This window comes from Leptonotus elevatus, chromosome 1 (assembly GCF_054856555.1).
Source record: "Leptonotus elevatus isolate MCC_2025b chromosome 1, RoL_Lele_1.0, whole genome shotgun sequence".
NCBI classification, from domain to species: Eukaryota; Metazoa; Chordata; class Actinopteri; order Syngnathiformes; family Syngnathidae; genus Leptonotus; species Leptonotus elevatus.
Window position 1 is genome coordinate 16168750 of NC_141239.1, and position 16993 is coordinate 16185742.

Below are 16993 nucleotides of genomic sequence, written 5' to 3' on the forward strand. Positions count from 1 at the left end.
AAAGGTTCTTTCCAGCTCAGCTCAACTTGATGTGATTAGCAAACCACAAAGAACCCTTCAGCAAAATGCTTTAATATTCTTTTTTTTATTATCTGATAGTAGAATAAAACAATAAATGTAAAACATTGAAATAAAATATGCCTTGTGTACAATGCTCTATAAAATAAAATACAAGAAATGGAATAAATAAAATACAACACAAAGTAAAGTAAAATAAGCCTTGTGGATAAGACTCCACGAAACAAAACATTAAAAGAAATTAAATACACATTGCAAAGAAGGCTCCAAGAAATAAAACATCAGATACATTAAAAATAAAACAAAATGGAACACACGAGGCTGCAGCTCACTCAACCCAAGCAGTACAAAAATAAAGTTGTGGAATTAAAATAAAAAAAATCACAAAATATTAAATGGAATAAATTAAAGTAAGGCTCCACCCCAGGCCCCAGAACTGAGTAAGGCGATACAAAAACATATTTAAAAAAATTACATTAAAGCAAAAATAAAATATTAAATTAAATATGTAAAAATAAAAAAGTCTTTCAGATAATATAAAAATAAAATATAAAATCAAATAAATTGCGTTTTTCAGTCAACCCTTCATTAGTTTCGCTTATCTGCTTCATTTATTGACTGTCCATATAAGAATAATGTGCAAAATGTACGGAAATGTGCAAATAATCTGAGGAAATCACATTTGGCGCCATGTCAGTGTTGCGAGTTAGGAGAGTGAAGCCCTTTAATCTGTCATTTATTAATCATGAAACATTATTACATTATTCATACTGGTGAACAAGGACCACTTGTACAGAGAGGACGTTCACAACATTCATATTACATTATTATATACAGTGCAGTGCATTACAGTGGATCGTTATATGTTTTTTTTCTCGGGATGGAGGGACAGGGCAGGATTAAGAATTAAGAGGAGAGGACAGGGCGGGAGAGGAAGTGTTCTTTTTTTTGTACATTATTATTATTCATATTATTATTCATCTTTTTTTAATGCACAGTACAATTTCTATAAAAGTCGAACCCATTGAGAGATAAGAGAGTGCCACGTTGTTCACAGCTACCGTTATGTGAGCCTACAGGAAGTTGTGTGAGATGTGATAATGCAGCCGAGAGAAAGACAGAGAGAGATGCTAGAAAACATTCCGAGAGCAGTCAGGCCACTTTCTAAAAAAGAAATCCAAACAATAATAAATGGGACCAGCGTGCATGCGTGCTGCAGACATTCAAACGTGTTCCGCCATTTTAGGGGGGGGGGGGGGGGGGGAGTGGCCTACCAACACCCCACTAACTAGCCCCTCGCCTAAAACTCTCTTGTTATGCTTAGGCATCATTTTTGGTGCTTTATATATAAAAAATACAAAACATAACAGCTAAAAGAAACAGGTCTCCTTTTGCAGTTTTTTCCTCCCTCCAAAAACGTTTTTGTGTTCCTTTTCATTTTCTCTTTTTTGTCCTCTTACATATCGACAAAGTATACAATATTTTACAACTGAACAACTGATTGAGAGAGAACGTTTGATGTGTCCAATCAGATACATCCTAAAGTACATCCAATTGGAGTCAGAGTCAACTGTAGGCTAACCAGGAAGTAGTTTAAGCAACACAACAAGCCGATGGCGTGAAGGAAGCTGTGGCCAATCACAGCTCGGCATTAACATGAACACCCGGCCTCGGGGACGCTCGGCTCCGCAGGTTTGTCCAGCTTGATGTCAATCACTGAGAAAAGGGCCGCTTAAGGAAAAATACCACGCCAACACAATACTATGCTGTAATTAAGTGTAGTATAGTATAGTACAGTATACCATAGTATAGTATAGGAAGGCATAGATAGTGCAGTGCAGTACAATGTATGGTATAGTATGGTACAGTAAGGTATATAATAATAAATATAGGACAGTAGGTATAGTATAGTACGGTAGGATGCATTACATAGTAGAGTATAGAATATAGCATTATGATAATATATCACAGAACAATGCAATATATAGAAAGGTACATTGTGCTATAATATGATATATTATTATGTATAGTATGGTATGGTATTCATGGTATAATATAGCATGCCATAGTTTTAGTTGGTAAGTTTATTGAAGTACGGTATTTTTTGGTACGGTAAAGTATAGTTTTGTGTCGTATAATATAGCCAACTATAGCATATCATGGTATGCTATAGTATGGTTTAGCATGTGTAGTATATATGTCTTGTCCGGTATGGTATTTATAGTATAGTATAGTATAGTACTGTACGGTACGGTACGGTACGGTATGGTATGGTATGGTACGGTACGGTACGGTACGGTACAGTATAGTATAGTATAGTATAGTATAGTTTTGTGTCGTATAATATAGACAACTATAGCATATCTTGGTATGCTTTAGTATGGTATAGTATGTGTAGTATATATGTATTGTCCGGTATGGTATTTATAGTATAGTATAGTATAGTATAGTACGGTATGGTATGGTATGTTATAGTATAGTTTTGTGTCGTATAGGATAGTTTTGTGTCGTATAATCTAGCCAACTATAGCATATCTTGGTATGCTTTAGTATGGTATAGCATGTGTAGTATATATGTCTTTTCCGGTATGGTATTTATAGTATAGTATAGTATAGTATAGTATAGTATAGTATAGTATAGTATAGTATAGTATAGTATAGTATAGTATATTACGGTATGGTATGGTATGGTACGGTACGGTGCAGTACGGTATAGTTTTGTGTCGTATAATATAGACAACTATAGCATATCTTGGTATGCTATAGTATGGTATAGCATGTGTAGTATATATGTCTTGTCTGGTATGGTATTTATAGTATAGTATAGTACGGTATGGTACGGTATAGTATAGTATAGTTTTGTGTCGTATAGTATAGTTTTGTGTCGTATAGGATAGTTTTGTGTCGTATAATCTAGCCAACTATAGCATATCATGGTATGCTATAGTATGGTATAGCATGTGTAGTATATATGTATTTTCCGGTATGTTATTTATAGTATAGTATAGTATAGTATAGTACGGTATGGTATGGTATGGTATGGTGCGGTATGGTACGGTACGGTATAGTATAGTTTTGTGTCGTATAATATAGACAACTATAGCATATCTTGGTATGCTATAGTATGGTATAGTATAGCATGTGTAGTATATTTTTCTGGCCCGGTATGGTATTTATAGTATAGTATAGTATAGTATAGTATAGTATAGTATAGTATAGTATAGTATAGTATAGTATAGTATAGTATAGTATAGTATAGTATAGTATGGCACAGTTTAGTATGGTATGGTCTACTGATAGCGTATGCATGAATTTGCATATTTATTATCGTACAATATTGTAGTGCTGGGTAATGTTCTGCGTGCATTTTGTCAAATGTCCACTAGATGGTATTGTCTCAGGAAATGTTCCTGATGCGCCAGCAAAACCTTTGACAGAGATTCAAAATGAAGGCAGCCGATATGTTTGCCCACTCATCAAGAGTGACTCAGTGCCAGTGTTAGTTAAGGATACTGCCTTCAGGATTGGCGTCGTCAAGGCTCTCCATCCCGGGAAGAGCTGCGGCAACGCGACGGAACAGCTTGGAGAAGGCAGAGAGAAAAAACATATTCGTATAAGATTCATAATCATGAATACAAGGCATTGTTTATTTTGTGCTGTACATGATGTTTTGTTAATGCGCTTAAAAGGAACCCCGACTGTAATGACAAGTTTGCTCTATATTATTTATTTGGTTGTTACTAACATAACTATGAGATAAATTTTTCAAAAATCATTTCCAGTTTAATACATTTTGCAGAACCTTTATTTGGACGTACAAAGAATTCAGCGCGTAGTGCCGTAGAATGGCGGCAGTCTCTCTACCGAGCAATGTGAAACGCCTATAAAGAAAGCAAGTTAAGCCTAGTAGCATTCCTAAAGAAACAACCTGCGATCGGGAGAGCCACCTTGCCCCGTGCTCTCGTCATTCACCAGGCACATTCAAGAGTTTTGATCGTCCCTTTAGGAACGCTATGAAGACTTACCTTGCTTTCTTTATAGATGTTTCACATTGCTCGGCAAGCCGCCATTTTTTGTCACTATGCACTGAATGCGTTACGACGTAAACAACAATGGTGGCGTACATCCAAATAAAATTTCTACAAAATGTATTAAACTGGAAATGATTTTTGAAAAATGAATCTAATAGTTATGTTATTAACAACCAAATAAATAATATAGATCAAACTTGTCATTACAATTGGCGTTCCTTTTAAGTAGTATTTTCTTTTCTTTATGCCCTTTTCTCTTGTACTCCACTACATTTCCAAAATATAACTCATACTTTTCCTCTGATACATTTGCCCTAACCATCTTCATTACTACAAAATAATATATATATATTTTTTTTCCGTTGACATAATGTCTGACCCGCAGAGCACAAAGCAGAAGAATAGTCACAATCTGTACTGACACTAACCAAATCGAATTTATGATTGGAGCACCCACTGCTGGGACTGTTTTAAATTTTTCTGCAAAAAAAAGCTTAATGTCACTTCATATGATTTGATGTCAGAAAATTTTGATCAATCCTCATTTGAGATGGTCCCCCTGCTACCAACTGTGTTGTGTGCTAACGCAACACTTCCAGCAGCAGATGACGACCAAAACAATTACAGTGGCGAATGAGGACCTGGTAGGTTAAATTAATTGATATTAATCCAGTGAAGTTATGATGTTCTTTTAGTCATCGTGGCCTTGTTTCAGCATATTGTTACCGTGATGGTCAGGCTAGCATATGCTAGCTAATTAGACGAGATACCACGAAAGCGAACTAAATACAATGAAATTATAGTTTGAAAAAGAAGTTAACACATATAGGCCACTGCTTCACGCTGAAGCTTGAGCTTCTGGAACTTTGCAGGCTATTTGGGAACATCCACCTGTGGAAGATATATATTTTTTAAAACATCCCTCGTTTGCTAACATCTGAGCAAGACTGGCAACAAGGAGCAGAGCAAATCCTCTCAGACAGCTGAGAGGATTCAAAAGCTATGTGGAATTAGCAACATACCTCTCTCAACAGATACATTTATCTCCTCTTCTTTATATGTACTTGTTTGTACATAAAAAAAACTTAAAACCAATAAATTTAGTGTTATAATAACACTATTCCGAAGAAGTCATGCTAGCAACTTAGCAGCCGTGGCTAACGTTGGCTTGTGTCTGGTGATAATACTAGCTTATTATTGGTATCTCTGTCATTTTGTTGGGGAGGGGTGGATTAGTGAAGTGAGGCTAAAAACTGCAAACTCCCCCTTTGATTGCATTATACGTTAGATACTTTAGGACAAGTAATATTCTGCAAGGTGACTTTAAACGTCTTTCAAAGTTAATTTCTGTTTAGATACTCAAGTATGGCTTTCAGGTACAAGATTGATATGTTTGTGACATTCCTGCTTACCGTGACATATTTATAATGTAAAAAAAAATGTGCTTGGCTCAATAACAGTTGTGAAACACTCCACGTATTCACGGACTGTAGTGTACTTGATGTGGCTCGGGAGAAAAAGTGTCACCTGTTTGACATTGCAGCCCGTCTTGGCGCTGGTCTCGATGAACATGACGTTCAGCTCTTTGGCTCTCTGCTCTCCCTCCTCGATGGTGATTTGCCTGACTCGAGAGCATACGCGTTATTTTGATCAGCATCGGCCTGCTGATGAGCAACATTGCATAACGCCGCCGCCTCACCTCTTCTCCTCCAGGTCTGTCTTGTTGCCCACCAGCATGATGATGACGTCACTTCCTCTCTCAGTCCTGACATCGTCGATCCACTTGCAGGTCTGCTGGAACGAGTTGACATCTGGGAAGGAATATGTCGCATGCATATGCTGTTTTATTCATTCAATTCAATTAAGCCAACTTTTGGATTTGGACCACTATTGCACACAAAAATTTTTTTTTTAATTCAAATTGATACTTGACTGAGATCCAACTTAGTAAACTCAGGATGACAGAACCTCAATTGTGGAAAATTAGCCTATATCATCGTTGGAAAAAAAAGAAGAAGCTAAAATCATAGGAAAACCACAATTTCTCTAACAACTATCAAGAATACATGTCATATACAAGACAATGATATAAATCACAATTTGACACTAAAGTTTGAGCGACTGATTTAAACTAATGTTGAAAGCTACAAATGGAAGCTAACATTAGCAATAATCTTAAAGCAAGCCATTGGAAACTAACATTGGAGATAAAGTTAAAGCTAACGTTGCTCCTTTTTGGTATTAAAGTTAAGAGGTAACATTGGAAAGTATCTTCAAAAGCTAACATTGGATGTACCATTGGAAGCTAGATTCAAAATCGACTGTTGAATCTAATATTCAAGATCAATTTGGAAGCTAATGTTGGACCGCCTTAGCTTTAACATTTGAGGTGACATTGTCATGTTGATAGCTGAATTCAGAAAGTAATGGTAAAACTAATATTCAAGCATTGGAGCTAATGTAGAAATCTAATGGCAGCTCTTAAATCTGAGATAATAATGAAAAAATAACTCCAAAAGTTAACATTGGAGATATTGTTAAAAAATGCAGATGCTCATGTTGAAGCTAACATCGAAAGCTAACAGAGGCACATTTGTGTTTTGTGGTCATAGTTTGAGTTATATTTTGTGTTTAAATTAATAATACAGATAATTATAAACACTTTTGGAGGGGAAGTACGGATAGCGAGGGTTTCGCCATATATCAGATGGACAACATACAGTATAAGCGCCTCACTTGTGATATCGTAGACCACCACGGCCACTGTGGAGTCTCGTATGTAGCTTGGGATGAGGCTCCGGAAACGCTCCTGTCCGGCCGTGTCCCACAGCTGCAGCCTCACCTATACATGTGGACAGTATACGGTATGAGCTACTTAGCAGCTATAGTGCTGCTTCCCATTTTTTTTTTTTTTTAAAGAAAGAAAGAATCAGTCAAGAAGTTTAAGCGCACTGATTCTATTAGCAGCCGAAATAACCTTTGGCTAATCATGTTAGGCAGAAATGAAATCCAATCATGGATTAGTCAAAGCTTGGGGAAACTGGAGCTTTTTTTTCTCTCTCTCTTACTGACCTCAAATGACACAGATTATACAGCAAGGAATGAACAATCCGAAGCAGACACACATGCCAATAAAATGTGAGGATGTTTCCTCCCTTCCAAACAAAGTCAGCAAAAACCAGATTATCAGATGTCTCCAAAAGATTATTCTGAGCGATTATCCTGTGCTGTGAGGTGTATGCACCGTGGCAATCTGGTGTCAGGTAGTCTGTAAAATTGCTAAAGCAGGATATACGCATACTGATCATCGGGACAAACTTGGAAGCTCGATTGTCAAATAACCCTAAAAAATTATCCTGAGTGTTTATCTCCAGTGGTGTGGTGGGGTGTGTTAACAGCGCTTTCCTTTCTACATTCTCCTTGGAAAAAAGTCAATGGTGATTATCGTAGGCTCTTAAGCCTGTTCAACATTTACGATCCCAAATAGAAATAATTGGAACAAGCCACAGACTCCATGATTTGAATATTTTCCGCCCCTTCCGATCGTAGTCAGCAGAAGCTTGATTGTCAGCTATCTTTGATTATCCTGAGCGATCATGCTGCGTCGCGGGGTTTGTTAAGAATGATTTGACCTCCTCGATGTGATGGGAAAATGGACAGGGCCCACTACCATAAACCACGGACTTTGTGATTGTGACATGACACGGAACGATAGCTAAATAAGCAGGATATACATATACTGGATAATATCTGGCTGAATTTGAGTATTTTTCACCCCTTCTGGTCAAAGTCAGCAAGGATCGATTATCGGAAAGCTAAAAGATTTTATTTTTCCCTCTATGATTTACTTGAAGAAGAAAAAAAAATCGGGTCAATCGGGATTATTGGATATCTCCAAACAATTATCCTAAGTGATTATCCTGTTGTGTGGGATGTGATAAGTGTGATTTTTTTTTCTACACAAATTTCTCAGAAAAAGATGCTGCCTATTGTAAATGCTAAACCTGAGTGGGGGCATGATTTCTTGGTGTGGGGTTTGGTAAGAGTGACCCCCCCCCCCCCCCCCCCCACACACACACACAATTTTCTTGGGAAATGGCGGATCCTGCCTATCGTAAATGTTAAACCTATTCAACATTTCCAATCTCACAATGTCATTCTAAAGGGCCTTACTGTTCGGTCCTCCAGGTACATGGTCTTTGATAGAAAGTCAATCCCAATGGTGGCCTGTGGTACACAAGGAGAAAGGCTCATTTGCAACTTCATTAATTCCAAATGACTAAAGATAAATAGAAGGCAGAGCAATAAATCCGACTTAATCTGCTTCACTTTAATAGTCTTCTTCAGGATTTAATCACACAGCCAAGGACGCGATAAATCCGTATTCATTTATTATGACGACATTACTTCACTATCTGCGTTTGATAGCAACGCAATTGCGCCAAGATTAGTAACGTAATCAGTATTTTCTCTACAAAAACAAGATTGTAATCGGGATTAAAGGCAGTATTATTACAACATTAGTAGTGCGCTCGTACCGGATGAAACCAGCCTGTTGAATATGACTGCAAGCAAGGATAGAACACATCTGATATATTTATACTGCAGTTTGGTGTCTCACCTGGTATGTGTTGTCAAAACTGTCATACATGAATCTGGTGATGAGAGACGTTTTTCCCACTGAAACATAACACAAGGATATTAAACAATAAACAGTACACGTGGCACGATGACGGTTCCTTATTAAGGAGTGTAAAAGACAACGTTTAAAATCAAAAGTCCAAACAAAGATATTTTACATTTTGTGTAACAAACAGCAAAAACATATGAAGCTGCAAACTCCACCTGTAGTTTAAATGTTAAGTCATGTCAAACATTTTCTTAACCATATGTGGTCCCACTGCTCAAAACACGGCATTCTGATTAGTATCGTGTTTGTGGAAAAACTTCTTCTTTTTTTTTTAATCCACCCGTTTTTATCCATCTCAGAGGGCGGCCATTTTGCCACTTGCTGTCGACTGAAAATGACATCACAGTTGCACAGGGCTCGGGTAAGGACCAATCATTGCTCATCTTTGCGAACGTCACATGACAAAACCCAGAAGAGTCGCGATGGTCGTTACCTGAGCCCTTAGGCACTGTGATGTCATTTTTAGTCGACAGCAAGTGGCAAAATGGCCGCCCCATCAGATGGATTTTGATGCTCAATTCATATTCCACAAACGCAGTATTAATCAGAATGGAGTGTTTAAACTAGTTGGTGTGCATAGAACATATAGTGAAAGAATTTTATTTTTTAATTTGCAGATACTTTATTACTTGTAATAAAAAAGTGTTATTCTTGTAATATGAGTACTTTTCTTTCGTATTATTATGGATTTGTTCTGACAATAGTACGTCATTCTCATAAAAGGAGCACTTTATTCTTGCAATATTAAAACCATATTCTATAAATGTATCCTTGTGGAATTACGGCCTGGTCTCAATATGACCACTTTTTCATTACTCTGGTTTATTCTCACAAATGTATTATTGATTTTGACTTCTTTATCCTATCCTATCTTGCACAACTTCCTTATTTTAACATTATGACTTTTTTTTTCATGCAATTAAGCCAAAAGTCAGTTCTATTGCGAGCATTGCAACGTAACTTCCCCAATACTCCTTACATTTATAGTCAACCCATTAACATGGATTATTGATATAATTGATTAATGATAATTACTATAATACAAAGGTGTGATATATTTTATGTTTTTAAAGCTGGATGCTGCCTTCTGGGCAGGTCTGGCTTGTCCAATTTGTTATTATCTTTTGCACAAACACACACACGCGAGCAGGGTTTTGGGCCGGGCCTTTATTCAGCACCACGGACAGCAATGTTGCAGCACAAGGCCACACGCACACACACACACGAACACGTTAACTGCGTGCGCTGGTGTGTGCGTTTTTTTAAACAACTATTTTCTGGATGACCTGCCATTTGTCTGCATTACACAAACATTGCTGGGACAGGCTCCAGCACGCTCCGACCCTGTAGTGAGGATAAGCAGTTCAGAAAATGGATGGATGGACGCACAAAACAATTCATCGTGCAACTCTAACATATAAATACACGCTGAAATGTTGTGTATGTCACATCTTTGGGTGGGCGCTTGTTTTACGAGAGAGGACCAGCCGGAGGCTGCAGAAAGAAGCAGACATCGGCAGCCTTGGGTGTGTCCCGAACTGACACATGCATGGGACTCGTACACAAACAACGCCATTCTATGACATAATAGAGGAGTTCGATATATATATATATATATATATATATATACGGTAAATGATGTATAAAACAAATAAAAGAATCGCGAAAAGATAGATAATAAAGAAAGAAAAAACAAAGGGGTGGTTTGTGTTTGTGGGCCACTGCAGTACGTACGTCTAAACACATAAACACCGCCCCACGCAACGGAGGCTCAACGGCAGCAATTTGTGTTATTTCATTAAAAAGAAAATAGTTATTGATCCTGTTTTGGTAGGATTCGGTCGTGCTTCTCCTATTTAATCACCATTTCTCCACAATGGCCGTGAAGAAAAATAGAGTCGTCACGTCATCTTATGCAATTAAACAATCGAAGTCAGCTTAAAAAAAAAATCAATATTCATATCATAATAAACATGTTTGTCGTGAAGGGTGGGGGTGCAAGAGAAGCTTAGGTGATGGTGTGACTCACCGCTCTGCTCTCCCAAAAAGACGAGTTTAAATTTCCGCAGGGGGTTCCCCAAATCTCCTCCGGCTGACATGATGGTGTTTATTTATTAGTGTTATTATTTTTAAGGGCGGATTATTGCAGCGGAAGAAAAATTCTCGACGTCGTCCCGAGTCGAGGCTGGCTCGCAACAGCGTGGCGGTAGCGGGGGTAGGAGGAGGAGGAGGAGGATGATGATGAAGATGACGATGCTCCACTCTCCGCTCCGAATGATGGGAATGCAGCCCCGGCGCCCTCCTGTCAGCTCCGCGCCGCTTGTGCGCATGCGCGACCTCACCTATTTCCATCCTCACCTTATTGCATCGGAGCGGAAAGTGGACGAGAGAGATACTGTACGTGCATTGGGGGACAGAAGTAGATTTACACTTTTTAAATGTACCTTTTAGGAAGACAAGGACAAAATGAGGAAGGCAAGGAAGGTTAAAAAAAAGGAGGGAGGAAGGAAGGATGGCAGGTGGGAGACAAGGATGGTGGAGTTATGCTAGAAGGATGGCAGGAAGTAAGGATGTATGAAAGGAACAAAGCAGTGAGGATGTATGAAAGGGAGGAAGGACGCAACGAAGGAAAGAGGATGGAAGGAGGGATGGTAGAAGACAAAGATGATGTGAAAAATGGAATGGAACGAAGTAGAAAAGCAAGGAACACACTGTTTACACAAAATTGCATAGTAAACGTTCATCTTTTTCTTTATTTATTCATATGCTAGCTTCAATGACTATTCTAAATTGTCCATTGGTGTGAATGTGGACATTCAACCCTACGATACCTGACTGTGAGGCGGACAGGCTAACCACAAGAGCGCTCGCCACACTAACTGAAAACACATCAGCTTTTAGAGTGAGCTAATGTTCAAAATCAAAGATCTCTGCCTCCTTCTCCTTCCAGAAAGCAAAGCTGCGATCAATATATTGACAAATGTCTTCGTTGTTGAAACAGGACAAATCAGTGCCACAGCTGCCCTCTTCCGGTAAAGCACTCTGTACTACAACTGAAGGCACTTGCCCGGTATCCGACTTTGGTTCCGACTGGCCGAAGAAGCGCAGTTTGATGTCCTCTAAGCCGTCATTCCAACGTCGCCTTCCGGCTCGGATTTCCTGAAGAACAACCTTGTGGAACTCCCGCACCGTCTCCCAGGGGAAACTCCCCACGTGGTCAAAGACTTCGAAGCAGAGCAAATGCCTCATCTTCCTCTCAACCGGCGACAAATCCTGCTCTAAAATATTAAAGTATCCCAGCATGAAGAGATCCAACGTCAAGCTATCGTGGCTCACGGCTTTGCCATCCACCTCGGGTAGGAATTGCTCCGGAGAGTACACGGGATGTTGACTTTGGGACAATGTCAAATGGGATGTTTGGGGAAGTTTTTTCCTCCAAGAAGTTAACATCTTGTCCACCGCGCCTCGCCTTTGGCAGAATTGAAACAAGGACGTGCTTTTTTGCTGGCCTTGCTCTGATTTCATTGCCCGGATGGAAATAGCGTAAGCCGACTTTTTCCAGTGGCTCAGGAACAACACCACAATGCGCTCTTTCCTTAGACTCGTGGTCTCTATCACAGGTGAATGCTTTATAGGATCACTGCTCAATTTTACACGACCATTTGGCTCGTTCAAACCTGACAATTCAGACACTAAATCGCTTTTCAAGGCCTGGCTACCTGGAACCACCCCTGCAAAGGGATAAATCCCACCAATCTGCCCTTCAAAGTTGGCTCTGAGGGTTCTGACGGACACCCCGGACTGACGGATCTCCTTCTCCACCCGTTCCCTGTTGCTGTCTAAACGATGACCAAAAACTGACACTGTCTGACGTCTACTTGGTTCCAAACCATCCCTTGACCCTTCCCCTCCCTTCATTACACTCTCCACTTTGGTCTCCACAGCTCCATCCTCGGTGGTCAGAGTCCGGTTGGCCACCAACAGCGACATGCTCCTGACTATCTCCGAGATGCGGCCGCACCAGACCGGCAAGGCTCGGCTTCCCTGCTCGTCCATCTGGTGCAGAGCCTCTTTGTTCAGGGAGATGTTCAGGATCTGCTCTGGTAACATATACTTCAGTTCTTCCATCAACCTGGTCAGCTCCAGCTCGTAGGCCTGGTGACGCTTCTGGAGGGACACGTTGTCGATCTGTTGTTGAAGATACAGAAGGTCTTCTTCTGTTAGAAGCTCACCAAAGGGCCCAAGAACGGCATTGTGGGTCTGGGAGAACTTCCAGCCGTCCACAGGTGGGCAGTCAGTAGTCAGATCCTACGTGAAAGATAACGCTGGAATCATACTGAGAAGACAAAGGCAAGTTTTCGTCTTCCATTACAACAGACGATATATTTAACACACATCGTGTAGGTCAAGAACCACACTTATGATACGTTAAAGAAAACCAACTGAACCCTACACGAGAAAGAATTTGGCAACGGAGGCAAGGAAAAGTTCCAGACGTTGAACCCTTTGGATTTCTACCAAAACCATGAGTATATGTGTCTCTCGGATTCCTCAGAAGACAGCGAACTACCTTAACTAACCTATGAAGAAGTCTACTTCTTGGGATCTCCAATTTTTTTGGACTGGTTTGAGGTTTTCTGCGACCAAGTTGAGGTTTCAGGGAAGACCTAGATGGTGCGAGAGACTATGTCTCACAGTTGGCATAAGCAACTGTTCCTAAGCAGTGGTTCTCAAAGATTTTGGCCTCTGGGAGCCCTTAACGCCGATTAAACAAGTACCATAAAGTTACCTAGTTTCGAGACAAAAGTTGGACTCCAACTATAAACGGACTGTACCTGTCTCCTCTGGTCATCCTCATCCTGAAGTCGGGTTTGCATCTGTCTCACCATCACCTGACGTTTCCACTCGGCGATGGGGCGACCGGCCTCATCGTGAGTGGGCACCAGAGCCTCGATGTCGGCTAGGATCACATCGATAACGGGTTCCTCCGGCAGATCTTCCTCGCTGTCAAGTTTCTGCAGGGAGACAATGTCTTTGTTACACATCTGTAGTCAGTTGTGCTGGTCTATGTCAGGGGTGGGAAAACTCGGTCCGCAAGGGCCGGAGTCCTGCAGGTTTTGGATGTTTCCCTTCTCCAACACAGCTGATATATTATCAGCTCATCAGCAAGCTCTGCATAAGCCTGATAACGACCCTGTTGATTGGAATCAGCTTGTGTTGGAAGAAGGAAACCTCCAAAACCTGCAGGACTCCGGCCTTCGAGGACCGAGTCTGCCTACCCCTCGTCTAAGTGATCACAGGAACAGATCTCTGGTGATCTGCTGGTATCTTCGGGGCCTGGGTTTGGGTCTCAGTCGGGGAAAGTACTTGGCTTGGGAGCAACAAAGGCTTCAGTTTGAAAACCTATGACAAATATATTAAATACTGGGAGTGATTGCTGGAGAGAAACTCAGATCAAGTGAATGAATGCGGGACTCACTTAGAAAACCAACAAAATAAAAAAGATATCTAGCTGAAATGGAATCCACAAGTAAAGGAACCCGAGAAAGACTAAAGACAACTTGGAGGAGGCCAACCCAACAAGTTTGGAAACTAGAATCAGACGGAGATAATGGCCCACAAGTCCAAGTATTGCGGAAGAACCTCAATGGTGACCTGTCCTCCCAAAAGATCTGAACAAGAAATAAAAACTGGAAGACTGAATGAAGGTCTGAGCCATGTTGCTAACTCGCACTATGTTTCTTTTTACACCAGTTGCCTCCTGACACACAAACCAGCCAATTATCTCGTCTTGGGATCGGCACTGAAGTTCTGGGGGAACTTGAACCAAAGCCTTTAAGTGCACCAATACCCAAACGAGACCCCTGTGTTAGCTACCTGAAGAGACACTTATAGGATTGTTCATTTAGCAAGTGGTAGCTCACCACTTGTCCAGTAAAAATGGCCGCTGTGATGCCAGCCTGCCTCAGGGACTTGACGGACTTCACGTGAGACATCAGTGTGAGATCTGGCTCGGGAGGCTTCAGCTGGTTGAATGATGTCATCACTAGAGACAAATCACAACACGTCATATAGCCGTCTCTTGATTTCTCATTTCTTTAGAAGCGATTAAGCTGCAACCCCATCAGATATTCTACTCAGTCTTGATGATGACAAATGCTGAAATGCCAAATAAATAAATGAATTGATATGTGCTAAGAATGCCATGACATTTCATAGCATTTATCATATCACTCTTGTGGCTTAGTAGGATTAATGACAGAACAGTTCTGTATAAATAAATTAAGATGGAAATGAAAATTCCTTGCTAAAGTATGTGTGAATGATGATAAATGTTTTACCAGTCTGGCCTGCCAAATAAATAAATGAACTGACAACATCCATTTTGTAAAGTGTTTGTCTTCCCTCGACTGGTGCAGAAGCTGAAGCCTAACCCAGGCACACCCTGACTGGTTGTCAGCCAATCGCAAGCCCAAAACCTGTTGTGCTTGACTGGTGACCATTCCAGGGTGTACCCTGCCTGTTGTCCGGTTAAAAACAGCGGCAGTATATCACAATGGACCATTCCAAACAACGTGGATTACCCGAGGAGGCCGTGTGGATGTACTGCATGGATCCTGCTGTTTGTCTTTTGCCAACATTAGCCAGAGTCCCGGGAGATGAGGACGAAGACGAGGTGATTTCCGGGAGTCGAGGCAGGGGGAGCACCTCCTTCACCGGCTGTTGGCAGCACATTCGACAGACTCACGTAATAATTTATGCCCACCAGGCCAATTTTTGATCAAAGAATGACTCGTATTTTCTTGAGACACCTGGGAACTGTTTTAAATTGTGACAGAAATGCATAGTGCGTCATTTAACTCATTCAAACCCAAAAACGTATAAATACGTTTTTGGTCTTTTTTTTTCTTTTTCTTTTCAAAAACTTATGAATAAAAAATGTTAATACTTGGTCTGGCACTCCCAACAATGCATTTATACCTTTTTTTTAATGTTTTTTTTTATACTAGAGCATACAGGAGGCTTTGATACAGCTTCTGACACGAAGAGGTCGCTTAAATCAATGGTAGCTATTACAAAAAACTGCCAGCAGGTGGCAGCAGCGTGTAAGACATCAGCCAGGGCCATAATGCAACAAGCTCTTTTTCCCAGTGTTTTCAACACACAAAACTTAGCTTTATTCTAATGCTAATTGCTCCTTAAATGGTCATTTGCAAGATGTGTCCCAATACTTTTATTTCTCACTTCATTTCCTTTACATCCAAAACATGAATAATGAGAATTGACGAGCGAGCACCTTGCTGGTCTCCATGTTGATTCTGCAAGTTCTCAAACAACAGCAGCAGCAGCAGCTTGACAAATCTGAAAGAGGAAGCAGATAAAGTGAGCAGGACTTGGACCTCACATGGCGCATCTGTGAATACACAAGAGGTAATCAAGCCCCTCCATGCGCGCGCGCGCACACACATACACGCGCTTAATGCAAAGAACAATGCGGTGAAATGTGAAGCTGCTCTGCGTGAAGGAGAAAGCTTGTTGAGAGTCAGTGGAGATGCGATATTCTGCTTCAGGTGTCCTGGAGTCTTACCGCAGATCACCTAACATCACTAAACACTGTTAAATGGTGCACGAAATATAGAATTAGTCCCTTAATGGCATTTTTTTTGTCACCTAACATAATCATAAGCAACCATCCATCCATCCATTTTCTGTACCGCTTGTCCTCACAAGGGTTGCGGGGGTTGCTGGAGCCTATTACAGCTGGCTTCGGGCAACCATTCTTTTCTCATTTTATTCCCCAAAATAGTGTTTTTCTTTTAAAGTCGGAAATATTGCAAGCTGCATTTGAATACTTATGGAAGATGGTAATGACAAATTGACTTTTCAGAATTTGTATGCAAAATGTTTATTTTTTTATTTTTTTTAACACCCCAAAAATGTCAGTTGCATACCTTAACATAATGGAGGGAACATTGCAAATCGATCCAGGTGTTTCCCCAAATGTATTGACAATATTATAAGTATCATTAAAACATGTTGATATTGTTGTTTGTTTTTTGTTTGTTTGTTTTTGGGGGGGGGGGGGGCAACACTCTACTGAATGATCAAATAAAGTACACTCTTCATGAGTTTTTTTTAAAATCTGGTTTTAATGATTCATGATTCATATCCATTTTACAATCCTGCAGAAGAGTTACATTAACAACATGAATCACAAATAAGAATACAGAATAATCTGAATTATACTCACCAT

At 40.2% G+C, this 16993-nt stretch overlaps 2 protein-coding genes across 2 annotated transcripts; both read right to left on the bottom strand.

Moving 5' to 3' along the window:
* Positions 1-717: 717 nt before the first annotated feature.
* rab6bb (RAB6B, member RAS oncogene family b) lies at positions 718-11050 on the bottom strand. Its single transcript, XM_086081226.1, has 8 exons — positions 10769-11050; positions 8671-8729; positions 8223-8276; positions 6786-6891; positions 5749-5860; positions 5577-5670; positions 3532-3598; positions 718-1734 (listed from the first exon to the last, which is right to left on the bottom strand). Exons 1-8 carry the CDS (start codon positions 10836-10838, stop codon positions 1670-1672), a joined length of 627 nt encoding a protein of 208 aa, XP_085937352.1. The 5' UTR covers positions 10839-11050; the 3' UTR covers positions 718-1669.
* Positions 11051-11510: 460 nt separating this feature from the next.
* Positions 11511-15474, bottom strand: espnlb (espin like b). Its single transcript, XM_086084026.1, has 5 exons — positions 15324-15474; positions 14664-14785; positions 14383-14394; positions 13575-13784; positions 11511-13047 (listed from the first exon to the last, which is right to left on the bottom strand). The coding sequence occupies exons 1-5, from the start codon at positions 15472-15474 to the stop codon at positions 11647-11649; spliced, it is 1896 nt and encodes a 631-aa protein (XP_085940152.1). The 3' UTR covers positions 11511-11646.
* Between the last annotated feature and the right edge of the window lie 1519 nt (positions 15475-16993).

Excerpts from the sequence above, each read along its gene's own strand:
- rab6bb (XM_086081226.1), bottom strand. The coding sequence starts at position 10,838 with ATGTCAGCCGGAGGAGATTTGGGGAACCCCCTGCGGAAATTTAAACTC. Across the intron at positions 8,730-10,768 it reads CTTTTTGGGAGAGCAGAGCG|TGGGAAAAACGTCTCTCATC; the intron begins GTGAGTCACACC and ends GTTATGTTTCAG. Across the intron at positions 6,892-8,222 it reads TGTACCTGGAGGACCGAACA|GTGAGGCTGCAGCTGTGGGA; the intron begins GTAAGGCCCTTT and ends CCACATGTATAG.
- espnlb (XM_086084026.1), bottom strand. The coding sequence starts at position 15,474 with ATGTGCTGCCAACAGCCGGTGAAGGAGGTGCTCCCCCTGCCTCGACTC. Across the intron at positions 14,786-15,323 it reads CATCCACACGGCCTCCTCGG|TGATGACATCATTCAACCAG; the intron begins GTAATCCACGTT and ends ATTTGTCTCTAG. Across the intron at positions 13,048-13,574 it reads AGGATGACCAGAGGAGACAG|GATCTGACTACTGACTGCCC; the intron begins GTACAGTCCGTT and ends TCTTTCACGTAG.